Consider the following 27,723-nt stretch of genomic DNA (forward strand, 5'->3'; position numbering starts at 1 on the left):
TGGAAGATAGTAACATAATCTGAAAATAAACGTTAACTGAGATGAACATGCAGTGCAACGTCATGTGATGGAAATAATGGGAAACGGAATCGCTAATGTAGGCCTAAACATGTTATTATATGGTGTACAAAACGTTAAATCATTGCACTGAATCCTGGTTATGACGAGATCATCCTGCAAAAATAAAGTGATTGAGACAAAGGGGATGCAAAGATAACTCTTCATGAATTTTTAATTAGGTTGTGGGCCTACAAAACCAGCCCCTGGTTTTCTTTATCAGATAACATAATCAGTTGGAAAGTTAGACTTGTCAATACACCATCATGTGTAATAGGACCAGTGGGCCTTATTCAACCGTGTTAAATTCAGTGTTTAATTTTACATCCTCGGGGACACATATGCTACAGGCATTGTTAAGGGTGTTTACGTCTTTATCATTTTTGTATTACAATCAAAGTATCCTACATTAATGATCAAAATAAGTCATTACAACCAAACGACTATTAAATTAATTAATTGCTAATTAATTAAGGCTCATGACTAATTCGAAGGGACAGAGAGTGGAGAATCATTGTCCCAGCCTCTCGCAGTAGGCTCCTACGAGGTCCACGTGCATTAGTTTGCATTCACTGCCATCTACTGGAAAATTAGAGGCTGACACCCAAAGTATGATACATTTAAGTGCTTTGGGAAATACTGCACTTCTTTTAAAGCAAAGTAAATATATAGCGACTTGAGCCCGTGTCAGTTGTTGTTTTTACGTGACTAACAGGCTACAATTCGGCTTTCTAAAACAATGGTTAGACCTTGTCCAGTTATGATTTTTTAACATAGACTATGTTTCATTGCTCTTGCATTTTATTTGCAGTACGCCTTAAATACACATTTGTTGCATTGCACTGGAGCAAAACTGCTTCGTATCGCATGGTTTATGTAAAATAAACTAACGGTCAACAAAATATCTCAATTATGCCCCACGCGTTAACAGAGAAAATAGAGATGTTCCAATAACTTTAAAGGTAGCACGGGCTCTCGAGCGATGCTGATGCGGATGTGCGGATGTTGCTGCTGCTGATTTGAACCACAAGTACTAACAGTTTCCGAAAAATTTTACCTCGGCTTTGAAGATGTCGGGCAAACAAGACAAGAGTGCAAAGTTGGGACTCGCAGCAATTTGCTTGACACTTCTAACCATTCTCAGTGTGTGGAAGTTAAAACGGTTTAAATACAGACTTATAAATGAAACTGGAGGTGCAATGTTTTATGGTAAGTAAACTTAGCAAATGCCAATTTAGAGTATAACGTTAGAGTACGGAAGCCGTTTTCAACACTTCCTGAACTCACATTTGTTTAAGTAATATATCAGAATGTTGCTCAAATAAAGTCAATTTTGGTCACAATTTGTCGAATTTTGGGCCTTAGTAGGAATGTAGTGGCCACATCATCTAATTTTGCTTTATTCATATTTATTATCTTTACTATGGGAATTCATAGCCTAATTAACAACAACAACCACTATCAATGTGATGCACGTTAGCTTACATTGTTCGCAGCCAAAACAGATTAAGGCTATTTTTAAAGATATGATACATTATTTAATTTTGTATAGTGGGTTGTTTTTTGGCTTTATGGTGATACATGGCATTGGACTCAACCTTTTAATGTAGGCTATCATCAGGGTACAATAATTGTCAGGTAGCTCCAGATACTATAAACTATTAAGGGCTCAGCAGCAAGCAGTAGGCCTATACTTGACTCATGCAATATTTAAAAGTTTGCACTATAGCAACATTTAATATAAATTGTTTTCCTATGTGTGATACATTTGTGACCTTATTGTCTGCTTCTTGTCTTTTAATCTTCTATGGGACTGTTATAATAAGTTATGATAGTTGTTTGCGTTATACTGTAGTAGCTGCATAATGATTTATTTACTTCTGGAATATTTTTATAATATTTTTTGACAGTTTTTATTCCAGCAACTTTGTCTTTCTTTACTCTTCTGAAGGCATGCTTGTGGGTTTAACAGTGAGATGCTTGTCATTTGACCGGGGAGGTCATGTGGACGATATGGAAACTGTGTGCATTTGTGGTGGTCTTAACAGCACTCCTCACATCTTGACGGTCAACATCACATCACACATTCACTGTTTTAGACATGTTGGGAAAGGCAACCAACGATGCCCACCGATCTCAACCCCTCATACGGTAACTATGGCAATTTGATTTGACCTGCACTTCAAATACATGTACCAAAGGTGAAATATTAACATGGATAGGTGCTACAGGTTGTGACACAACATAGCCTGTAATGGAAAGTGAAACAACCTGTCTTAATAAAACAGTTGCTTTAAAAAGGTCAGTATCAATACTGCAGTGTGCAAACAATGCCCTGTACAGGATGCTTTTTTCCCCAACTGATGTAGTTTTTTTTATTATAAATATTTCATTGATTACACCTATATTTTGTCCCTTGTATATGCTGGGTGTTTACAACAACAGTCTCCTCTAATGGTGCTTAGTTATTGGTTTTCCTCTACATTACTTGCATGGTCTGTTTGTTGTTAGGGAAGCAAGAGACTGGTGCTACAGAGAGAAATAGGGCAACAGAGCTATTTAACCTATATGAAGGATTCATTAAGGAACAGATAGGGGAGATTACATTTTTAGGTGTGTGGTGCGGACAAAGGGAAATTAGAAGACTCAAGATATTTTGTGTCTTTAAATGCATAATTCCCATTATGAGATACTCTTAAAGTAATATTGGTGTTGCTCTGTACTGCAGGTAAGATGTGAGATTGAGTTATGTAATTTCAACAGGCACTGAAGCTTTTTCCTCTTAGATAGAGATGGCCATCACAACCTGTTACACAGCACACGGTAATGGATGGAAATATCTACCATCTGTTATAAAGTGAGAAGGAACTGTGATACTGTGAACAAAAATTCCAAATCACAAAATGCTGTGCATACTGTATATCAACTAAGGCTGGGCGATAGGGAGAAAATCACATATCACGATATTCTTGACCAAATACCTTGAAGAATCGATATTGCGGCGATAATCTAGTGTTGACAGTTGGGGCTTTAACAAAATATCTTCACACTTAGATTTTAGATAATCATCAGTAATGTGGATATAATGTCTAAGTGGGCTATAATATCAATATATTGCCCAGCCCTAATATCCACGAGTTTTCTTAATGTAGTAGAGATGCACTGCTGCTTGTGATTTGATGCTGAAAGTTTAATTAGCAAGTTTATGAACCCTGCAGACTCAGACAGAGGTTTGGTCAGGACAGTTGTTGAATTGTAATTTCATTTTCATAATTAAGAGATCTAACATCATTTTGTTTCTGTTGGAAGCATACCATTTAACCTCTTTGCTAACATATGTTACACTTATACATAAAATAAAATATACTCTATCGTATATATAGTATATTGGTATGTTAATGCTGTGAAAACTATACTTGTTTGTAAAATAATAAATATCCAGTCAAAAAATGTGTTCACAGCAAAATATTTTATATACTGTACTTATTATCACTTTTAATCAGGAGGGAGCTTATATTTTTAAATGCTGAAGGTCTTATTTAAAATCGACATACAAAGATTGTAAAACACTTTCATCAAAGTACAGTATACTTGTTATTTTCTGTCACTGAGGTGCAACAGGAATAATGTTCGAACTGGACCTTAAGAAGAGTTCTGCAAACTAATCCCTGCAATTATTTGTTAAAAAGGAATTAGTCAGAGGCTCTAATATCACTGCTAAGTAGAAGAGCCTAAGCCTTGACATCGGCCCTTTGATTGTCCTTATTATTATTATTACTGTTTTCTGGCTCGCTTTCATATTTCTAGCAGTGCCATCAGGGAGATTTGTCATATCAAAGTAACCAACCAATGAGCCAGGGATTCAGCCACACGATAGCGAACAAGCATGAGAAAATGTGGAATGAGCATATTTGAAAACGTATTTCTTAATCTCAGAGCGATATTTCAACCCGAGAGAAAGGGAGAAAGTGAACCATGAACCTTGCAAATCATCCAGGCCAAGTGTAACTCTTCACTAATGGCTTGGACTCTTTGGCCCCTTTGAATGCTTGGGTCTCATTAGTAATCCAGCAGAGGCTACCACAAAGGCCATTACATCGGTTGGACCAGTCTGTGTAGCGTTCATGCCATTAAGCCTGATACATATGGGGAACCTAGCAGGGGGACATAAGAATTTCATTGCATTACTGAGTCCATTATGTGCCACTGGGGAGTAAAGCATTAAAGTTTGTGGTCTGATTAAATTTAGTGCCGCTAAGCTGCAAAGGCAATTAGTGTATACAAAACACCTCCATCCTCAACTCTGTGGTGCAGGTGGCCCTTAGAATAAAACCACTAGCATATGCATCATTTATTGATTACAGTGTCTGTATTAGTCTCTGTTATGCCATTTTGTATTTGTCACGCACAACCTGCACTAATGAAAAAATACATGTATATTGTGCTGCATGGGTAATTGCAGCCGCAAAAAAAGAAATTTATATTGAGCCGGGTGATAGTAGCAGAAAGATAAGTGCAATTTGTAGCTCTGGCAACCATTTCGAGTGTGAATTACTGAGAAAGCAGGGTGGTTCTTCCAACTCTACAGGGATCTTTCCAGCATCAGAAATTCTAATTAAAAAACACGCAATCTTCCATATATCCATAAATATGTAAATGTTCACCAAAATGCAATGTCTCCTGGAAGTAGGACATTTACAGAGGCAGACCTATTTTCATTTGTCCAAATATTCATGCTATTTAGGTTGCTTCAACCTTTTGTCTGTTTTACAAAAAAGAAGCAAAATCTCAAAAGGGTTGTGACCACAGCCCTAGTACAGCAAGCATCATCACCACATCTCTGAAATTTAATTAAAGTAGTTTAATTTTGAGCAATGTAACGAGACCTTGTGGGATATAGGAATCGGGGAAAAGGTACAATTATTTTGATTGAATTGAATATTACTGCTGTTTGATCCTCAGAATGTACCCACAATAGACATAAAAAAGATGCAAGGATGGAGGACATGAAAGGCTACGTTTCTCAGCAGCTTGTGTTGCGTCATATTAACTGGAATGAGAAACGGACAAAGAACGTGCACGGTATGTTAAAAAAATGCCTTGCACTCTGGTTACTGTTTGTGCTGAAGGTAACGTAGGCTAGTCTGCAGCTTGAATTCAGTTCGATGTAAATCCATCTATTGTCTCAACACGTGCAGCTATACTAATGGTACTTGCTTATTCCCATCCTAATGAATGTGGGGAGCCTTTATGGTGAACGCTGACACAGACAGTTAGACTTCTCACTTTGTGTTATGCTTTACAAATGCTTTGTATTAAGCTTGCTTTTATCAGCTGAGGTCTGAGTCAGGGCACTTGGACAGAATGCTAATGCGGTACACAGGCATTTTATTATAGGCCACCGAGGTGGTATACAGTGACCAGTGACCTTAATGAAGGTTCAAAGTTTGAGAGAAGAAATTGTAGCATTTCCTAACAGCATGTTAACACTCAACGATTGTGTTTTTTAAGTTACAAAGTGATGATCTTTATATCTAGACAGTTGGAGCTTACTTTTTGGCAGTTAACTTGGCGCAGTGGTACCTATAATGCTTCCAAGTTCAGTGTTCATGGGTGGGAACAATAAAAAAAAAAATATGCCTGGAGTGTCACACTTTTTCCTATTAAATATATGCAATAGTTTTTTGTTTTTTTTGTTGTTTTTTTTTAGAAAGAGAGGACGAATAAGGTTGTCATGGTACCTGGAGACTATTGTGACATTGGGATTGTAAAAGAAAAAAATAACTGCTGCCTGTCTGCCAAAACAGAGCTGCTGAAGTGAACGATGTGCGTGTAATATCTGTCCGTCAGTCAGTCACATTCAGTAAACAGAGTCCTCTCGCTCCCCACGGAGCCCTGTCAGTCACCAACACAACAGCTCTGTCTTTTACAGGAGACCTTTGATCCCGAGGTCCTTTTCAATCTGTTCCTGCCACCCATCATCTTCCATGGAGCTTACACCCTTAATCAGGTGAGACTGGTGTCCTGATATGCCTCGATGTAGGGGAAAAATACATTATCAAAGGACTGTTCCTTTTGTATGGATGCTCCATTGGTTTAAAAAAGCAATGCCATATAGTGTATGCTGCTGTTTGTTACATGGAATCTAAGTAAATTCCCTGTTTGTTTGAGGTTACTAATTGGTGTTCATTTTGATTTCTGTTCTAGAAACGATTCATTGAGAATCTTGGCTCTGTTCTGACCTTTGCATTTTTGGGAACCATAATCAGCTGTCTGACCATAGGGTAAGCATTTTGTTTTGTTCATGCACACAACTGAACCCATCAAAAATACAATAACACAAACAAAGTTAAGGTGCACAGATGCAAGAGAATAGCTGATGTACTGGATATCAGATAATGTTCTGAAAACGGGGGCTTTTCACATAGTTCCACTGTGCATAATCTAAGACAATTTACTGATAATATCATAAACCTTTTTGGTTTGGTCCTATTTATTTATAAAATGCAACATATGATACTTTGTCAGGGATAGAACAATAGTCCTGGATTTATTTCCATTGCTATCCCTACACAGTTCTTCAACCAGATAACCAACCTGATCAGGATGGACACAGACATTCAGTGTCTGACATTTAAGAAATATTATAAGCTAGAAACTAAAAATCTCAAAAATGTAATCACATGAACAATCAATCAATAAACATTTTTTGTATGATTACACTTCAGAGTCACATTAAGCTGCATTTCATGTATGGAAGGTGCTATCACCATTAGTAGCATTCATTATCTCTTAATTGTCATACAGTACATACAGTATGTGTTCATGCTTTGATCATGATGATTTATAATTGTGCTAATTTTAAATAAATATGTTGCTCATTTTCAGTCCAATGAAATCCGATTTTTAAAAAGGTAACCTCTGTATTGTGCTATTTGTATATGAATATGCTATGTCCCAGTTCCGAGCTGCATAATATAGCAAGGCCCTGGAACTGAATGACATACAGTACATGAAATAGAGCCATCATTAAGGTTATTAATCAACGTGGCTTTTTCTTTTATGATAAGTCAAGATTTCGGCTGTAAACAGTTCGGTAGTGTACATTACCAGCACACTTAAAAGCATCAAATAATCAAAACCTGCTTAGCGTTAGTATGTAGTATGGAACTGGGTTGCTGTTCCGGCCTCACAAAGCTAGATGGCACTCAGTCTTTAGAGGAAATCGAGCTCTTTGCAAACCAGCTGATGCACTAATTTGCTGCACGCAAAGACTGTGTGAAAACCTCATAACTCCAGTTTTGTTATTTTTCTGTTCCAACTCCAGGATCCTCTGTGATGAATTTAAGAGGAGGTACAAGGTTTTTCACTAAAAACAATACATGTTTGTTTCACCCACAGGGCCACTTTATTAGGTACACCTGTACAATTTAATGCAATCCAATCCAATGGTTCTGCCATAGAGTCAACTTTCACTCAATGACGCCTATAATGCTCAGTTTGTCACTGTCATAGGGGTGTTAATTTAATTATATGTTTTACCATTGAGGTCATAGTTAGTGATGGTGTTGTACTGGACTGGACTGGACTATATTGAGAGGTGTTTCTAATATCCTGGCCCCCTTCATGGGTGTAAATGGGAAGACATTTTTTTTCAATATGATGTATTTTACGGAACGTTGTGTGCTTTGTAAAAATAGATGTTATGGCAGGGCAGCTATTTTATTGGATTGCATTAGATTGTACAGGAAACCTAATAAAAGTGTCCCCTGAGTTTATCAATTGCTTTCTTTTTCCTGTATATAAAATAAATAACATGCAATGTCAATATGTTTTCATATTCTGATACTCTTAAAGCTGCTACTGTGTTTAATAGTTACCCAGTGTGCTTGCTGTGATATTATTTCCACAGTATAATTTTATTGTTAGCTGATTCACAATGTTTTATATCCATGGGAACGGTTCATGCCATCTAGATATTGTAGCCTATGGGCTTCTCCAACCTGCTGTAAAAGATGTCGTCTTTTCTCGCTTCCCTTCCTTCTTCCATACATTAGTTCTTACCCAGGGCATTTCTGCCTTTAATGGATAGAAAAGCTGAAATTTGAAAAGTGTAGAGAGAGGGGGGAAGACATGTAGGAAACCGTCACAGGTCGGACTCAAACCCTTGACCTTCTGCGTCGAAAAATAAACCTCTACATATGTGCGCCTGCTGTACCAACTAAGCTAACCCAGTCAACCTGAAATGCCCTTTTGACATACTCTCCCCAATTCCTCTGGGAAGCAGGGCACGGTTAGACATGTTGGGTCACGTGCACATTCTTTGATGCTAAGGCACCAGACCCGACCAATCCTGTTGCTTGTTAGTGAGTTTGCTATATCCCATGGGGAAATGATGCACATGGGAGTGAGGGAACCTTAATGACTCAGCTTACCCCACACACACACACACACACACACACACACACACACACACACCCCAGAGGACATGCTGGCATACTGATTATTATGGGATGCTTCACAGTAAATAATTCATTCTTAACACACTAATCAAGAACTGGACTGCAGGGTTGAATGCAAAATTGACATGTTAGCAAGTTTTTGATAATAATGTAGTAATACTTTTTTGGTAACACTTTATTTGAAGGGGTGTGCATAAGACTGACATGACACCTGTCATGAACATGGAGTCATTTTGAGTGGTCATGACTGTTGTCATTAAAAGGTGCTGTAGGTAGGATTGTGAAGATCCAGGACTTAGCCAAAGAATTTGAACATCAACGTCTCAGTCCCTACCCCCCCTTTCTGCTAGAGGCCAAACGGTCTCCTAAGCCCCTCCCCCCACAAGGTAAAATTACTGTGTGTCTGATTGGTGTAAATGAACAGGGAGCTGTGGATTTTTGCAAATCGCACTACAGGCTGGAGGTGGTGCCAGAGGAGCTGGATTTTTAATAAAGTAACTGCTTTATGTAGTTCTACTGGAACATAGGGTCAGATTCAGCAAATATGACAGAAAGTTAGTTTTATAAGTCTTACCTACTGCATCTTTAAGTGTCATTTGGTAAATTATGACACTTCTAATGCAAAGTTAGCATTGTCTGAGATGTCTTTGTCAACTTGACATTAACGAAGACAACAATCTCTGTTATAACAACTTGACATTAAACAAGACAAGACAACCTGTCGATGTCTTTGTATTGACAACTTGACATTAACCTAGACAACATCACCTTTCATAAATATGTCATGACGGGCCCAATTATCAATATTTATTAAACTATTTAGCTTTATGTGTTAACATTACATTAAACTGTCATCAAGAGGTTGTTTTTTTACATTGGCTGTCATGAGAGCATTATGAGTTTAAAAACAGCCTCCGAGACTTACGGATGAGGCCAGTTTACGACAGGGAATGCACTAACAATACCGAGATGGTTTTCTTTCCGGGTTTAACGTTAGCTCTTTGCAGCCCAGGGCTGAGTCAGCTAGCTAACTAATTGGACAGCTGTAACGTTACAGCTAACCAAAACTCAATAAATCCCCTCGGTACTGCATTCACTGTCGTCAAACTGGTCTTATAACTTTTAAAAACATCTTAATGACCAGTCCAAATGGTTCCACTTTACTTATGGTCAAGGATATCATTCATGACACCGTCATATAGCTAAGCATTTGATGGTCAAATTTGATGATGAAATCAAACTTCATGACAGGTTCAAATTGTTTCACTTTATTTGAGGTCAAGGAAAAATATTCATGACACAGTTATAATCATGACAGCCAATGTAAAAACCAACCTGTTAATGACAGTTTAATGTAATGTTAACACTTAAAGCTAAATAGTTTATTATAGATTGATAATTGGGCCTGTCATGACATTTATGTTATCTAGGTTAATGTCAAGTTGTCATTACAAAGACATCGACAGGTGAGCGCTGTATTGTGTGTGTACTATGCAAGTGGGTGTAGACACACACACACACACACACACACACACACACACACACACACACACACACACACAAAATAAATAAATACTGTAAATGTAATAGTACCCAGCATAGTCACAGCTTTGTCTGTCCAGCAAACGAGTCAACTTACCTGCTGGTAGCATCTGGGCCCATTACCCACACTACTCTGGGTGAAACCCTGCTGCGGTTAGAGGGATGACTGACACTGTAGGCCTACTCTGGCTGGTGCTCCCTGGTGACCTCAATGTGTGTCCTTCTGTCTGTTTGTCCTCTATCATAGGGCCTGCGTCTACGGCTTCACCAGACTGATGGTCCTGTTGGGCCAAGCAGCAGATGGAGACTTCTTCTTCACCGATTGCCTCCTGTTTGGTGCCATTATTTCAGCCACTGACCCAGGTACAGTAGCTGGCCTTAAAAAGGAACTCATTATTACTTCTAGTGGCAACACTACTGGTTTTATACAGATATAAACTTATTGTGTAATTGTAGTCACATGTTATTGCTTTACAACACAAGCAAAAAAAGCCCAAAATATTCTCAGTAGTGTTTGGCACTTGCTCACAGTGAATGTGTGACAGACACATCACAGGGATCTGCTTTAGGTAAACACCTCCAAATGAGTTAAAGGACAAAACGCCACGTCAAAAAAATATCAAAGATGCACAACATGTTAAGACTGTTTAAGCAACTGTAGATTTGTCATTTCTGCAGTTTCTGGGTTTTGATTTGGTACTGTGGATTCATGCATAGGATACATATGAGTTGACAAAAGGTCAAACCTGGCTTATGCTGCTCATCTCTGTACCCCTTTTTCCTATTGCACACATGCTATTGCCAGTTGTAAATGTATGTGGAATAGAGGCTATACACATACAAAAGTAAGATTTAACATTGTTATGTCCCTTTACTTGGACATACACATGTATCCCTACCTCAGTGAAACACCCTTCTTGCTCTATGTATAGCCATCCTTTTCTTAGGCCACATAACTTTACACAGATAACAGAGATTACAGATAAAATTGATAGCTAAGCCTAAATGCATGAACAAAGTCACAATGCCCCCTCAGTCGATGCAACTGCTTTGAATTCGGTGCACTTTTTTCTTAAGTGGAACCACAATATAATCTGTGTTCTTCAAGAGCAGTCAAGTGGGATGTCATAAGGCATGCTGCGACGCTGCAACAGTGGTAATCTTAATGTCCTCATTTGGTAATGAATTATTTATACCAACAAGTAGTTGATCTGGGTGAGTGTCAAAGAGGAGCTGAAGATAATGGCGCAGCTGTCACTCTGACTGAGGTTATTTTCCCATGCATCGCTGTGCTCATCCCTGCCGACACAAGTGCCCTCGTCACTTAGATTAAAAATCACACCATAATGCATCGATGGCCCAAACACCAAGCCCCCTTGGCCTTTTCCATCTCGCGCTGCCCAAATATAGTGCCAGCTTTCTGACTTTCCAAAAGGGAGCCATTAAAATGTCCCCATCCATTTCTCTCCCTTGCACATTTGCATACACGGGCCCAAAGCGCAAAACCGTCCAGAAACAAATTAGTGTTGAGTAATAAGACTTTTTTCCGTTGTCATAACCCTTGTGTGACAGCTCTCTGTTTGTGTCAATGACTGGTTGTGTAAGTGCTACGATGTCAAGTACTAACTGAAATGATGGAGATCTTGAGAACCCTGTGAAAATTATCACAGACTGGCAGCCAAGCTTTGAGTGAAATGGAAGCCCAATTTATTTGCCACTTTGCTTGCACTGGACTTTGGACTATAACAGATATATTTGATAGGCCAGATTCTCATTGCAGCTATAATGAATCTATGAAAGCTTTCTATGAAAGCAACAGATAGCCAGGAAAAGTATTCCAGCATATGGGGATGTTGCCATTGCTAGTAAGTAGTAGTAATTTTTGTATTCATTTTGATGCTGATTAAAGGCTGCAGCTACCATTGAAGACTATGTAGTGTCCTCTCTATTGTTTCTGGGAATTTGGAGATTTTAATGACCTGAGGAGTTAACATTTTACAATTATAGACATGATGGGCTTTTTAAGGCTGATACTGTTAGGATGACATTTCTAGAGTCATTTCTCCCTCACAATTATATTTTTGGCAGTGTGGAGGATTTTTTCAAGCAGTATTTAAACCATGATGTAGGGAGATGTATATTATATATATTTTTTGGTATTGTCAAACATTTCTTGGGCAGGTGAGGTGGCACTGGGGCGACTTTGGATTCATAAATTCCAAAATCATGTCTATGGTCTTGATTTCTTCTCATAGTCTAAAGACATGATACCGGTCTGGTGGTTTGGAGACTGTAAATTGATGTCAGTGTGAGTCTGTCGCACCTACAGTATATGAGCGATGGATAGACTCCAGCTCCTGCTGACGATTCAAAAGATTAAGCTGGTAGAGAAAATTAAAAGCAGATCTAAAAGGAAGATACAGCTGTAAACAGCATATTTATATTTGCATTCCTTTTGCAGTGTTTTACATTATTATAGATGAATAGTAGCTACCTGAGCAATTATGGATTTTATTAATCAGTTTCTTGACAATACAGACAACCAATGAGTAAAAGCTTTTTAGTCTGTAATGTCACTGTTGGTATTCATTTGAAAATATGCAATTCTTATGATGCACAAATGTCCCTAGCATGTGCTTATTTGTTCCATTCAGTGTGCATCTATTGATTTTTAAATTGTTGGTTTTATATAAGCCTTCAAAGCTCTGTAGCCATAGAACCTGTTTTTCTCAGAAGAAGACACATGGTTCAGGTCACAGAGTGGAACGCCTGCTGCGCTACATCCTCTAGCTTCAGGGATGGATTCAAAAGGTTGGTGAAACCCTGTCAGAGATGGAAATGATGCCAGAACTAGAAATGCCTTGTTTACATCTGCAGTCCCGGGCCAGAGGTCGGCAGGAACTACCAAGATTTAAAGTGAATATTGGAAACGCAGTTATACACACACACACACACACACACGACTTACTAACAGTTTTACAACATTATACACAGAACTAAGGCAATGACTGTTTACTACATACATGCACCTTAAATAGCAATATATAATAGGCTTACACATGGACAAGTGAAGAAATGTGATGTAGTGTTGTGAAATTGGTAAGATTCCAACAGAGATAGGAAGTCTAATTTAGTGCCGTCAGATTCTCATAACCTGAATGTGTGTTTTAGCTATTAGGCAATGGCAGCTGTTTTAACCATGGTTACATACTGCAAATCTATATGGGGTCAGGCATTCTTGATACTTGTGAAAACAAAAACTGGTTGCCAGTTGTATATAGGTCTGTCTGTAAACACCTCAGCTGTCAATACTAGGTCAACCCGTTTGGGCTGTAATTAACTTAACTAAGGTTTTACAAAATGTGATTGGTTATACATTTATGTTGCAAGCCTGGCACCGCTAACTAGAGAAAGACCAGCACATACAGTAGTAAGTTCTTTGAAGTCTTCCATGTCTGGAAGGCTCTAATTAGCTTTTCTCCCAATTGCTATTACAAGGTTAGTATTAGCTAATTAGAATTAATGGAGATTTAAAAAAAATACCTTATGCCGACATTCTAAAAGGAACTACTGTAAAATTCAGAGTAAACAAAACAAAACTACTCATTTTAAAATGCTGGTTTACTTCAACTTGCTTTCAAATTGTGAGGAAGGCTTTTCCTGTTGCAGTATTTTGACCCGTTTGTGCACTTGACAATGCCTTAAAAATTTAGCACTTTTTACGCTGAGCTGGGTAGATTATAGTAATTCTCCGTTGACGGTTATCTCTTCCCTAATGCATCACTTTCAGTTTTATATCTGCCTAATTTGGTCAAATCAGCGAGCAAATCCCATGCCCTCTGACTGAGATGGCCATGAGCATAGCCTCTGCTAAACCTCTGCAGCATGGTAATTTGACCTAATAAGGCTTCCATCCGACCCTTTCAATTGTATTATGTCTGAAATAATTGTCTACTCTCTCCACCTTATGGTGTTGCTGTGGAAACTATTGAACACTTGACAGCTGGAGGACGGGGTTGCCATGGCAACACAGCCAACCCATGTATGTGTGCGTGGGGTGGGCTCAATTTTATTTTTCATTTTTTCCGTCTTGCAGTGCGAGTAGTGCATGACATGCTGTCATCAGCCAGATATTATGGGAGCTTGGAGATGGAACGAACCTGACTCCAGGGTCTACCTCAGCCTCTCCAGATAAAGGATTTTCCCCGACCAGGAAGAGCTCTAAACCTGTCAAAGACCAAAGAGCCAGATCTGTCATAACAAGTCCTGGGGCTGCTCTCTTACTGCTCTTATTCAGTCTGGTCCTATACTGGCTGTGATGCCCTTACTGGCCCGGTATTCACAAAAGAGCCAAACCCCGCTATTAGAGCACCCTCATTATTCATATCACAAATTTCCCTGAAACTAATATATAGGATTCTTTTTGTATATTGGTCTCAACAGGTGGAATATTAACTTACCGGGAGCTGTAATTGTTTTAAATATATTGTCTGGCCTTCAGAATGGCACCGCTCTGCATTTCTGTTTGCCTGTCCATGCCTATTTATTTATTTATATATATATATATATATATATATATATATATATATATATATATATGTGTGTGTGTGTGTGTGTGTGTGTGTGTGTGTGTGTGTGTGTGTGTGTGTGTGTGAATGTGCATCTGTGTGATCTTTCTCTATATCTGACATTATTTTTGTTATGAGAAGGGGAGAGAGAGAGAGAGAATTATGGTCAGATCTAATGCATTCCGATACACTAATGCACCAATTTATGGTAAAAATACCTTTATTCAGCCTATAGATGTTAAGAAAAAAAGCACGGATGACAATTCAAAATGTATCAAAACTATAATGGAAAGTAGCCTATGTTGTTACGTGTCATTGGGCATTTTTAAGTGGGTAGCCTATATAGAAATCCTGGAGCTTACTATCACGTAGACTACACCACTGGAAGTGATATTGATAGGATAAGTGTTGGGATTTACGTAAAACAGCGTCAGCTTTTTTTTGCCAGCTTTCCTTCCTGCATTTTTCCTGTAAAACGTGTCTGTGTTCTTCATATTTATGTAGAATTATAGTTTGCGCTTCTTGTTTAAAATATGCGGCTCTGGTAGATGTTTGCGATTGGTCGTGGTGCGCAAACCCCGCCTCTTTTATGTGAAAGCGCGCGCTGCTGGATTGGGAAACCCTGGGTTGATTGAACTAGTTAACCACCGTCCTGGCACAGGTTACACGTGACCGCGGTTGTTGGGGTTACTGAAGCCAGATAAAGAAATCCAGGGGATGTTGATCTTGATTCGTAGTACAGGCCTCGGGTATCTCTTGTGGCAGTTAAAAAAGGGTTTGACCCAGTGAATTTTGTCTGTCTACTGTATTTATCGATGTATTCATCTATCAAATGTGTTGTGATCTAATGTAATCTGATCTGCAGTATCAGGAAACAGAGCAAACAATACAACCGATATCTTGCAGAAGGAGATACTTGAGGTGTCTCAAAGTGCTAAACCGACAGGCCGTCACCACCTCGTCAATGTCAGTTTTCTTCTTGTCACTCAGTGTCAGCACTTTGCCGTCACGCAGTGCCGAGCAAGTTGTGTGTGCATGCGCTCATTCATATGCTCAGCCTCTTCCGCTTGATGTTTACTGTTGGTGAACTCACTGTGGAGTTCAGCTCGTATTCCTCTAAACGGATGCAGCGTGTTGAGAAATTCAGCTGCATAAATAAGTGAGTAATAAGTTGTTTGTATTTTTCATCACAAATTTGAATTTCATCATTAATGAGCTGAGAAATTGCTTTTTTTTTTTTTTTACATATGACATTGGATGCAAGTTAAAGATTGCGTTTTCATTAAGATGAAGAAATAGCACACATTTATATAGTGTATGTATACATTTCTCTGATTATTGCTTAACTAATGTCTAAGTGGCAACCACTGTTAACATATAGCCAAATTACTGCACTATTTCCATTATTGCAAATTTCACATATGGTCCAAAAGCATGGACCATATGCCATATAACCATGGAAGACAAATGAAATGGTGTCATGAGGGACCAAGCAAGAAAGGCACAAGAGACGTAGATAAATTGTACGATTTAACCAGAACTTCAATGTTCAATTGCAACCATTTGAAACCTTGTATTGTTTATTTAAAAATAGGCAATTAGTTTGTTGTATATCCTTCCAGTGGTTTTGGAATAATCTAGGTTTCATCAGCTCTACTGATTAGTTGGGGGATCCCAGCATTTAACCTCTGCAGATGACTCACACTGACATAACATAAGAGTTGAGTCATCTACAGAGCTTACCATAAATGCTGGTGACTCCCTCCCTTCAGTGCTGGTGGTGAAACTGATAAGACTCCCAGCAAGCAGTAACTGCCTTTGACCTATTACTAGAAATACATTCTTCTCAGCTCTCGAAACAATACAACATTTCCTAAGCTATGATAGACACTTGGAAAATCAGTCCAAGTTTGCAGCTCACCCTAGATCGTACCAGAAATTTGTCTCAACCCTGTGGTAATTTGGCATTAATATACAGAAACACTAAACAGCTGTTTTCTATGCAATTTCTCATCGTTAACAATTTGATGTGCCTTTATCATTGCTGACAGAAATAGCTGTGTTAGATTGATTTAATTCTTCAAAATGTTTACTTTCACCATTTTTTACAAGTTATGATTTATTTATAATTTCCCATTCCAAGTTTTCACGTCTGTTAAATACACACACGACTTACTAGCAGTTTTACAACATTATACACAGAACTAAGGCAATGACTGTTTACTACATACAATAGAAAAATAGGCTTACACATGGACAAGTGAAGAAATGTGATGTAGTGTTGTGAAATTGGTAAGATTCCAACAGAGATAGGAAGTCTAATTTAGTGCCGTCAGATTCTCATAACCTGAATGTGTGTTTTAGCTATTAGGCAATGGCAGCCGTTTTAACCATGGTTACATACTGCAAATCTATATGGGGTCAGGCATTCTTGATACTTGTGAAAACAAAAACTGGTTGCCAGTTGTATATAGGTCTGTCTGTAAACACCTCAGCTGTCAATACTAGGTCAACCCGTTTGGGCTGTAATTAACTTAACTAAGGTTTTACAAAATGTGATTGGTTATACATTTATGTTGCAAGCCTGGCACCGCTAACTAGAGAAAGACCAGCACATAATCATAATGTGATACAAACACTCATAACTGCAGGTGCTGTCTGTGTAAACATCCATGTCCACTCTCTATTATTAGGGGTGTAACAATACACATATTGAACTGTTCAGTACGAGGCTTTTGATTAGGTACGCATTACAAACCGAACGAGTTGTTGGACTAATCCTATTTCATTTAGAAAAGAAAGATCTTAAATTGTGTGAAATATGTTCTCCGTGCCGCTGCACTCAACAAGGAAGCCCAAACATAACATGCTGTCTGCCCCCCCCCACTCCCAAAGAAAAACACTACTCCAGTCAGGCATGCTAGGCTGATCTAGCTCGTTGCAATATAGCTAGTAACTTTAATGTGACTATTACCAGACCAGAATTAGAAGATCCGCCAATAACCAACAGGTTTGGAGCCACTTTGGCCTGCAAGTTATGAGGGTGATGGCAAGAGAGTGGGTGGTTTTAAAGTATGTGGGAATACTACAAACATGTCAACTAATTTATGCCAACGTCACCTCAGTGTGTCAATAACTGGAACTAGACGAAAACAAGAAGCAACACACGCTACAAACTATCCTCGCAGCATTTAAGCAGCAATTTCCAACTGATTCAAACAGGCATCACTGCAGCGATTGGTACATTTATAGCCACGGATATGGGACCCTACTCTGTAGTGGAAAATGCAGGTTTTACAAACATGGTTAAAGTAATTGAGCCCAGTTACACTATTCCTTCACAAGCCCATTTCAGCCAGACCATAATTTCTGCGTTGTACAACACACACACACCACACCAAAAGCCCAAATAGAGAACCAATTGTCCGAAGCATCAGCTGTTGCTCTGACAGCAGACGGCTGGACGTCAATGTCAAGAAGGTAAGTAGCGAGGATTGGACCCAAATGCAGTTCAGTACAGAAAACTAAGTTTATTAGCAAAAAACTTACAAGTGGTTCCAAAAAACAGGAAGGCCAGGAACGAGCGGGCACACCCAAACAGCACAGAAAACCAGAAACAGAAACACACCCCAACAGAACATAATGATCCCACAAGACACAAAGGAAACACAGAGACTAAATACACAGGGTAATGAGGAAACGAGGGACAGGTGACACTAGGGCTGGGGAACAGGTGAAACACATAAGACAATCACAAGGACGGGAAAACCAAAAGACAGGAAGTAAATCAGACAAGACTAGGGAGAAAAGACAGACTTCAAAATAAAACAGGAAATGGGAAAACCAACAGAAACCATGAAACCAACTAAACAAAGAAACTTGACACAGGGACTAGACGTGACAGTCAAGGGCTACACAAAGCTACCTGACTGTGACGTGTATTTATTTTATTTTTTTAAGGAGCGTTTTTTGTTTTATATGCTGCTAAGAAGACACCCCAGAAGATGGGTCAAGTATAGCTCTGTCATTGTTCAAAGTAAAAAAGATCATACTTTTATGATGTTAGTTTAAGTAAATATAAAATTTGTAAAAATCAAGTAAATTTCTCTGGCATTTCTTTCTTTTTGCTGTATCGAAAACGTACCGAACTGTGACACCACTGTCTCATATTGAACCGAACCTTGAATTTTGTGAACCGTTGCACCCCTAGTCATTATGCAAGAGGCACCTGTGTGCGAAACTGAATTATGTGAGGAGGAATTCTTTGTGTTGCTGAGCAGTTAATGAATCTTACATTATTTTAAGCATGGAGCTCTGCCTGTAGTTCCCCTGCATTAGTCTGTAATTGGCTCCTTTTGGATGTTTTAATCAGCTGCAGCATTTTAGCTCTAATCTCCCCCTTTCCCTCACCAGCCTCCTCTCAAGATTCCCAGAATCCTAGTTGTTATCTCACTCTATAGTGAAAACTGCAGTAATGCTCTAAGCTAATGAACACAAATAAACTCTATGTACATTCATGCTCAATAAACACAACAAACACATATGAAACTGAACACCTAGAAGGCTAACAATAAGGAATTTGTAACAGCCAGTAACTACCAATATATGCAAATTATATCAAGCAATTCAGTTATTTCTTCTACTCGGATGATTTGTAATATCTGCCGGTGCTATTGCTGCCAGCAGATCACAGATTGCCATGTTATGACTATAGATTTTAAACACAGGAAATGTACCCTGTAAAATAAACAGTCACACATGCAGTTTTTCTTTTACTTAAAAAAAAGTGTTGATGCATTTAGACTTAGACTGAAATGCTAGGTAGTGTCTAATTATTATTTTTTATTTGATTTGTGCTTCTTTTAAGTACATAATGACGCAGTATACAGTTCATTCATTCAATGATACTACAGTATACGAAGGCAAGCAATTTATTTTGTTTTGTTTTCCTGTGCACTTGCATCACAATCTCGTCATACACACAAAGAAACAACACACTCCAGATAGCTTGAGTTTGCTACTGCAGTGTCAAATAATGGCAATTATTCTTAACGAGTTACTGAAATAGGACAGTGACAGATATACAATTTCGTTCTTTTCGTTTCCTTTGCAGACATAAATATTGTCCTTTTGAAAGCATTGTGTATTTTCTTAAGCTGGGGCTGAACGAGTCTTTGCTTGATTTAGAGACTCTGGCTAGGTCAGTGTCAAAATCCTCTTTCCAGCGCTATCAGTGTGCTGACATTTTCTGTCAGCTTTCATTGTTTCATTGTTCCCCTGGCTTCTCCTGTTTGTAGCAGAAAAGGTGATACTCCACCCCACTTTTGCTGTGTGATTAACAGAGGAATTATTGCGCTTCCTGCAGTCTTCAACAGCAGTAACTCTTGTTTTTTTTTTGTTTTTTTTAGTTGCAGTCCTTGGCCTGTTGTCAGAGCTGCGTGTGGACCCGGATCTGCTCACCCTGCTGTTCGGCGAGAGTGTCCTGAATGATGCTGTGGCCATTGTCCTGACACAGTGAGTATCTTGTTTTTAGAATTTTTCTCTGCCCTCGCAATGCAATCTATTTCTAGGGTTAATTGTGTGGGAGCTCGGTCTTTTCCAATTAGCATTATGGGTCTGGATGGATGCTGCCAGCTTTAAGGAAAGGGTGTGATTGGCAAAACCACATGAGTGCCTCGGATGCTATGCAGTGGACTGCGTAAGTGAGTTGCCCCTGGCACTTTCAGCATCTCATTAAAGTATTCAGTGGAGAGATTCACTGCCAGGGTAGAGACACGCTTCCAGCTAACAAACTCAGTTAACACAGCTGCTGTCGAATTTAGACAAAATACAGCATAAAAACCCTCGGAAGCTTAGTGAAGTAGCCATGATGCAGCCATGCCATGTTCATGCATTTCAATTGCTTCATTCATTTTCCTCTACTTTAACCTCTTTCTCCAGCATTGCACTCACATATGCATGTTTGTCCTGCTCACCCACATTGCAGTCATTGTCTGCTCTATTTACGCATTGCTAGTGAACAAAGTAGACGTGCTAACAGATGGCAAGATTTGGAGCAGAGATGGAGACAGAGAGGGGAAAGAACTCACACAGGTCCACATTCATGGCTACGCAGGCGGATGAAAACATGGAGGTGGATGGGACAAGATATGTGTTCATATTTGCATATTGTATTCACACAGACCGATACATCACATGTACAGTAGCTGCATCTCTTTCTCCGATCGCACAAATGGGCCCAGACAGGCAGGCAGACGGAAAGAAAAGGAGGCGAGTGTGCAGAAAGTTGTGTTCACGCCGTGGCTGCTGTCTTTGTGTACATTGAAGTGCAGAGGAGGGAGCCTGCACGTCTTCCCGGATAAACACTCAGATAGTGCTATGTTTGTTCCTGGAGTGGCGTGACCGGCCTTCATGCCATCTCCTGTCACTTGACTGGCTCGCTAGCCTGCCGGTTGCCCTGGCTCCACACACAAAGCTGGCCCTTATTAGTGAGCCATGCGGGGCCCTGGCACTGGAATTTTAACAAGCTCCCAGAGCAGCTCAACCTTACGCTGATGTGCCCTCTCACAGGCACTAAACCTCCTGCTCCAGCAGCCCTGACCCAGCCACCATTCAACCAGGTCCTGTGTTGACATCTTGAGGTTTTTGTCTGGGAGTTAACAGCTCGACATGCCTGAAGATACAGTCTCTAGAGGGTCAAACTGACCAAGGGACTAGTAGCCAAATGTAATGTGCTAACACAACAGGAGTCTTTATTTTCACAGAGCCGATACAAGGTTTTCCCCTTTCAGCTTGCTGAGCTTATTAGCGACAGCTTGATTGATTCTTCCCCTTTTGCCATTGGGATTAAGGCATGTTGTGGTATGTGCTAGCTCATTACAATCTGACAGCATGAACAGTGGAGATACATTATGGGTTCATTTGTCATTTCACATTTTTTTGACACCAAGGATCTTCAACAAACCATTTTCATGGTAGCTGGAGTATAAAGTGAGTTTATGTAATGTTAGTAAAACTACCCTGGCTATCAGAATGTGTGTCCCATTAAATGTAGGAAGCAAAAACAACATCCCCCACTTTCACATTGTTTTGCTGACTCAATGGTTTGACATTCATTTAAATAGTATATCATTTTTATATAATCATCAAGTATAAAGGGTGTACATGGGAGGATCTGTGGTGGGCAAAGAAATGTAATCCCACAAAGGCAGCCAGCTCTATCAGCCACTCGCATGGGTGCCGGTCTCTGCTTGCTTCACCTCAGGCTGTCTCTCTCTCTCTCTCTCTCTCTCTCTCTCTCTCTCTCTCTCTCTTTCCCTCCCTCCCTCTCTCCTCCCTGTGAGGCCTCTTTTGCACTCAATGACTTCCATGTGGTAGTCTCCCCTTCCCCCCTCAGATTAAATATTTATAGTGGTGTGAATAGCAAGATGCTGTTGTCTTTGTGAACAACAATAGTATTTCCCAATAACCACTAGGGGATGTCTCTCAGGCAAATAATTCAAAATGGATTGTTTTTCATGGAAGGATTTAACTTCTAAAGAAGGCCATGTATTCTTAGGAGTGACTCCAATAAATTACACTTAAAGGCTTAGCTCAGCATAATAAGTATGTGAAGTTATGCTCACTGCTGCAGACTGGTTTGCACCAAGAACCAAGTGGGCCATATATCCGATGACTGCATTTGTTTCAGAGCCATAAACCACGTTGACGCTTTAATGTTTCAGCATCTGTAACACTCATTTTAATTTCTGCCGTAATTGTTCTATTGCCTTCTTTTTGTTCCATAGCAGTTGGTCTCTTTTTTTCATGTGTGTAACCCTTTCTTTTTGTCGGTTGTGTCAATTTGTCTTCCAGTGCCATCACCACCTATACCCAGATGGGTGCAGGACAAACCTTCGACCCCGCTGCCGTCCTCCTCTCTGTTGGTTATTTTCTTGGAGTGCTTGCCGGCTCCTTCCTCTTGGGTTTCATTTTCACAGTCATAACAGCCCTCATATCCTTTCATCCCCTCCCATCTTTGCCTCCGCACCCCCAACTCAATTATCATCTTAGCATCAGCTGCAATCTATTCACTTCCTCAACTTGGTAATTGCTTCTCTAACAAATCCCTACTGTACCACCTAAGCAAAAGCATTACAACTACTGTAAGTCTAAAGTGCTCCTGTGACATGAATGGTTGCAGAGAGGTCGTCAATCAAGCCAGTAGCCTCTGATGAAGTCTGGACTTGCGCTGTTGTCCAGTATTTCCCTCTGAACTTTAGTTATAAGACTTTAAGATGAAAAATGAGGATGTGTCATGAGAGGTTTGGGGCACAGCTCAGCTCTTATTTACAGTGTCTAATCTCTGAGTTTGAGCAAAGCACAAAGTGAGCATTTAATAGATTTTGCTGATGCTAACCATAGCAACAACCTGCTCTCTTGTGCTGTCTCCTCAAACAGTGTCTTAAAGAGACTCAGTTTGACATAGAGTTGCTTGTTTATCTTTTAATTACTTGCTGTACCTGTCCTTGTTAATTACAAAAACAATCAGACTTGGGAAGGAACGTATTTATTATTGTAAGACAAGGGGGTATTTGAGGGAGTCGGGAATGCAGAGCAGCAACCTGTTAACAATTAGCAGTCCTACTATAGTGGTATTTACAGTACCTAAACCTACTCATCTTCATTTTCTGTGACTATCACAAATGCTGAACTTCCAGCATGTATTGTTCTTTCTGGAACACTGCTTTACAAGGAAGCTGTGCCAGAGGGGATGTGGGACAGTGAGAAAGCAGGAGTGGGATGTGGACTTTGTTATCTGCCGGAGAACTCGCAGTAAGGGTCTCATTAAGACCCAGTGGGTTATTCGAATGGCAGACTCCTGGCTTAGTGAGCAGCTTCTGCAGTTGCTTTTTGTTTGCAGAGGCTGCAGAGAAACACTGCACTCTTCGGTACATGTAGTCTGCCACAACAGGCTTACATTTGTATTGCAATTCCAACCGTGTATTAGCCTGATGCAAAGTGTCAAGCAGTGTATGATTATCTTCTTGTATATCTTTAACTCTCTTTCCACCTCACCAAATTCACTCGGCTATGTGAGAATCCACTGCTGGAAACGTCTGTCTTCTTTCTGTTGTCCTGGAGCAGCTTCCTCTCAGCTGAAGCTAGTGGACTTTCAGGTGAGCGCTGTATGACTTATATGTTTGTGTGTGTGTGTGTGTGTGTGTGTGTGTGTGTGTGTGTGTGTGTGTGTGTGTGTGTGTGTGTGTGTGTGTGTGTGTGTGTGTGTGTGTGTGTGTGTGTGTGTGTGTGTGTGTGTGTGTGTGTGTGTGTGCGTGCTGATCGTAGCTTGGAGGTCAGACAGAATACAAATCCTGTTAGCAAACTGCTGCCCTCCCCCTCAGGCGTCCCTTCTCAAGTGCATGCACTGACTCGCTCACTCCTCCACAATATCAGTGGCACAAGCAGCTGTTTGATTGGCAAGCTCTGCTGCTTCAATGCGTCTCTGTGGCCACTGGTACTCCACAAACCTGGAAATGATGTGCGCAGATTGTCTGCTGTCCAGACATGACCATCTGCACAATTCCCTGCTCAGCAACAGATGAAAACCCACACCAGCATCAGAGAAAAGCCGTTCCCTTACATACACACAGTATGGTATGGCATGAGTGTATTAGACACATGCCTTACCCTCTGAGAGTCCGGCGTTGTAGCGAGTCAATCATGTACAGATGAGCAAGTATTAAGCCATCTCCTCTCTACGGAGAACTGTAGGTACCAATCCCATTTTGGTCTCAACTCCCATAATTCATTTTAAAATGGTGTCCACCCTCCTCTGTCTGAGCATGTTTGTATATTTTGTTTTGGCACCACAGATCAAGCAAGCCATAATAGCATTCTTGCCCTAGCTGTTTGCACAGATTTCCTGGAAAGTCAAGGTCCCATGTAAATATGGATACATGACCTTGCATCTATTTTCTTTATGTATCACCAAAGGGAGTTGTATTTGTATTACACTGTTAGATGTGTCACTTTACTGATTCATAGCATCTGGAAGCTTGGGTAGCTTGTGTTTGGAAAACAACAATGACCTGGCTCAGCTGCCTGGAATTGTATTCATCTATTATTTCACCGACCGTAATGTAGTTCTGAAATACCAATGTAGTGTACATATGCACAAATAAGTGTTGTTGTCCCTCCTGCCCTGATTCTGTCAGAGGGAGTCCACTCACTTAGTTGATCTTGTAGAGCTCTATCTTACTTGGCAGTACTCCCTGTGGCCTGTGGAGGAGGAGGAGGAGATGGTTTTAATGAAATAGCGTAACCTTTGTCCATTGGACCTAGATGCCCTGTCTACAAAGTACACCACTCTGAATGCTGCCCAGTGTGGGAGGAACACACTGCAGAAAAACCAAGGGCAATGATTCTCAGTACTATCTGATGCAGCGCCTCGGGTACTTTTCTGTAATATATTAATACTGCAATATCAGGGCTAATAGTAAAATACTTTGTTTCAACGTCAAACCTGCAGTGTTATAAAACCTATTTTGATGCTGATGTTTTGTCACAGTAATCTAAAAATGAGTCCTATTGCAATCTTCGATGTTCTTTGTACAAAATTGGACCTAAGAGAACTAATCTGTGGAGTGCCACTCTGGTCAAAGGCCTTTAATGTACCATTTGGGGTGAAGCAGCACCTCATACAGAGCGACCCAGTGAGCGATGAGAGTCCTCCCTGGTGTCCTTTGGTAATCAAGGCTCTTTCTGTCTCTTTTAATTGCTGGAGTTTAGCGAGGGTGTGCCTAATGACCCTCGGCCTCGCAGGGAGCCCTGCTGTCATTAATCTTATGCCCCTCACAACTGCTCATTATGGGATGCATCTCATCTGTTACCAAGTGCCCTGAGTGGAAGAGTTTTTATGTGGGTGGTGGATGATGTGTTACCTCCGTCAGTAAGTAAACCAAGGAGGATGTTGAAGCCCTAAACCAAATGGAACTCCATTAGACTTTGTCTGGTAAGAACATTGTGAACAGGGACTACTGGAGCTAGTATAGTGCATGTACAGGTCAGCATCCTAGTGTGAAGGCGGATGGTGAAAAAAAGAATAATTGACTGGCTTCACTTAGCAGCCTGAACCACAGGTGCTATCTTTTCCCTGCTGCCGTATTTATTACTGCCAGCTCTGTCCTCTAACTATTGCTCCCCATCACAGTAATTTCACATTTTCTTCAATCTTCTGTGATTCTCTCACAAAGTAGAGGGAGCAAAAATGTGAAATTAAATTTCTGCAACAAAGCAAGCATGTCCTGTGAGGCAGCAACCCACCTTTTATGCTATGCGTTTCAAATTCCAGCTCTCTGCTCCAGCCAGCCTCCTCTTTACCAGCAGGGGCCCTAATCACTCCGTCCACCCTGTTTCCTCTCTCTGTAGAGCTGCCTTTCTTTCCATTGTGTATTTTTGCTTGACATTTACTTGCCTTTTGTTAATTTCTGCTCCTCCGCATCTGGCACGATCTACACCGATGATGTCATTCTTTTGCATTTATCATTCCCAGAGCTTCATGTCTTTAGAGTAGAAATGGAAGTAACGTTTTTGGCCAGAAACATGAGGATGCTTGAATTGGGTTGGACAGCACATTTTGATTAAGCTGTTTATACAGCTGGACTCCACTGGAACCAGGACAATGGGTGGATAATGGTTTGGGTCGGTCTGATCTGGTGTCACATACTTTATTCACTCAAATACAAAAGTAGCTGCACACAGGAGGATTCAATTGAATTCTTGGACTTTTTGGTAATGTTTTGCTAATCTTTCTCTGAGTTTAATCGTCATGTCCAGTTTGAATTTAAAATCATGTTTTTGAGCTAAACTGGAAGTTTATATCTGGTCAGTTGCTTTGATTTAAAAAATGGTGGGTTGAACCACGCAGACAAAGAATCTTTTCACAAATACATTTCCTACGATGGAAGAACCTCCTACAGCATACTCACAACATGAGAGGCCCCAAGGCTCTGTGTGTTAACCAGCACACAAACATACACATGATTACATAATATGTGCATCTATCAGCAATTTTGCATACTTTGTACTAATTAGATACAGCACATTGTTTAACTCCCTCCTGTTTATAGAACACTCCTCCATGAGTTTTTCCCACAAAATGGTGATGCTCACATTTACAACTAATAGATGTCATCATGGATGTTTAATACTTTATTGGCTATTTTGTTATTCCCCTTTTTTGAATTTTCATTAATTTCACTTGCATGTTTTTTTTAATCTTTCAGGTATTGTGGCGGTGCTGTTTTGTGGCCTGAGCCAGGCAAGGTACACGATTCACAATTTATCTTCCCAGGGTAGGACCAGGACCAAGGAGGTGGGTTCATGGAGGATGATTGAGGCTTGTTTCACTATTGTTTTCAAACAGCATTATATTTAGTTTACTCACTTTGTTCACATTGCCTTTCAGTGCCAATGTTTGTGTCTTGCGTGCATGCACAAGCCATCATTAATTGCCACTAGTGGTCTGGTTGTCCAGTGGGTGTCTGTGTGGGAGGCCTGTCTCCACTATCTGCTTAATAGGCTGAGCACAGATGGAGGCCAGCATGCTGTCGTACTGTACCGGCAAACCTCACAGAGGAGCAAATAAATCAGAAGTACACAAATATACTCATATATGCATTTATTATTCATTATCGGTGCCACAGTGGAGCCAACTGTTTATCACAGAAAAGTGTTTTTTTAAAAGGCTACAGTATGCAGCACAGCTGAAACTTTTGCCTATAAAGTGGATTGGCTATGCAGTAGTCAATGCATGTGTATGGCGCAGTATGCTTACTTGTCAGAACGCCTTTATCTACATTATTATGATTTATGCATGCAGTTGCAGCTCAAAGGACAAGACAAAGTGATTTAGTGTATGCAGACACTGGTTGAATAGCTAGAAGGAGAAATATATTTCTCTGTGGCATCTCTTGTCCTTGTGATGCGAGACGCTTAATGGAAAAGGTACATTAATTCAATTAGATAGCTTTTGTGGTATCTGAAGAGCCTATAAGGTTAAAGTTTGTATAAAGCTCAAATGTGCTGAGACATAATGAGCACTGTGTTAGTGA

At 40.0% G+C, this 27,723-nt stretch overlaps 1 protein-coding gene across 1 annotated transcript in view; it reads left to right on the plus strand.

Annotated features, from left to right (window-relative positions):
* The first annotated feature begins 949 nt into the window (after nucleotides 1-949).
* The window catches only part of LOC144536855 (sodium/hydrogen exchanger 9-like), a 61,209-nt gene continuing 34,435 nt past the window's right edge, over nucleotides 950-27,723 (plus strand). The window contains exons 1-9 of the mRNA XM_078280137.1: nucleotides 950-1,266; nucleotides 2,009-2,208; nucleotides 5,990-6,067; nucleotides 6,265-6,341; nucleotides 10,309-10,424; nucleotides 20,038-20,143; nucleotides 22,484-22,622; nucleotides 23,682-23,787; nucleotides 26,896-26,984. Of these exons, the coding sequence (XP_078136263.1) occupies nucleotides 1,128-1,266; nucleotides 2,009-2,208; nucleotides 5,990-6,067; nucleotides 6,265-6,341; nucleotides 10,309-10,424; nucleotides 20,038-20,143; nucleotides 22,484-22,622; nucleotides 23,682-23,787; nucleotides 26,896-26,984 (1,050 nt within the window). The 5' untranslated portion in view covers nucleotides 950-1,127. The remainder of the gene's footprint in view (nucleotides 1,267-2,008; nucleotides 2,209-5,989; nucleotides 6,068-6,264; nucleotides 6,342-10,308; nucleotides 10,425-20,037; nucleotides 20,144-22,483; nucleotides 22,623-23,681; nucleotides 23,788-26,895; nucleotides 26,985-27,723) is intronic.

The sequence above is a fragment of the Sander vitreus genome, chromosome 22 (assembly GCF_031162955.1).
Source record: "Sander vitreus isolate 19-12246 chromosome 22, sanVit1, whole genome shotgun sequence".
NCBI classification, from domain to species: domain Eukaryota; kingdom Metazoa; phylum Chordata; class Actinopteri; order Perciformes; family Percidae; genus Sander; species Sander vitreus.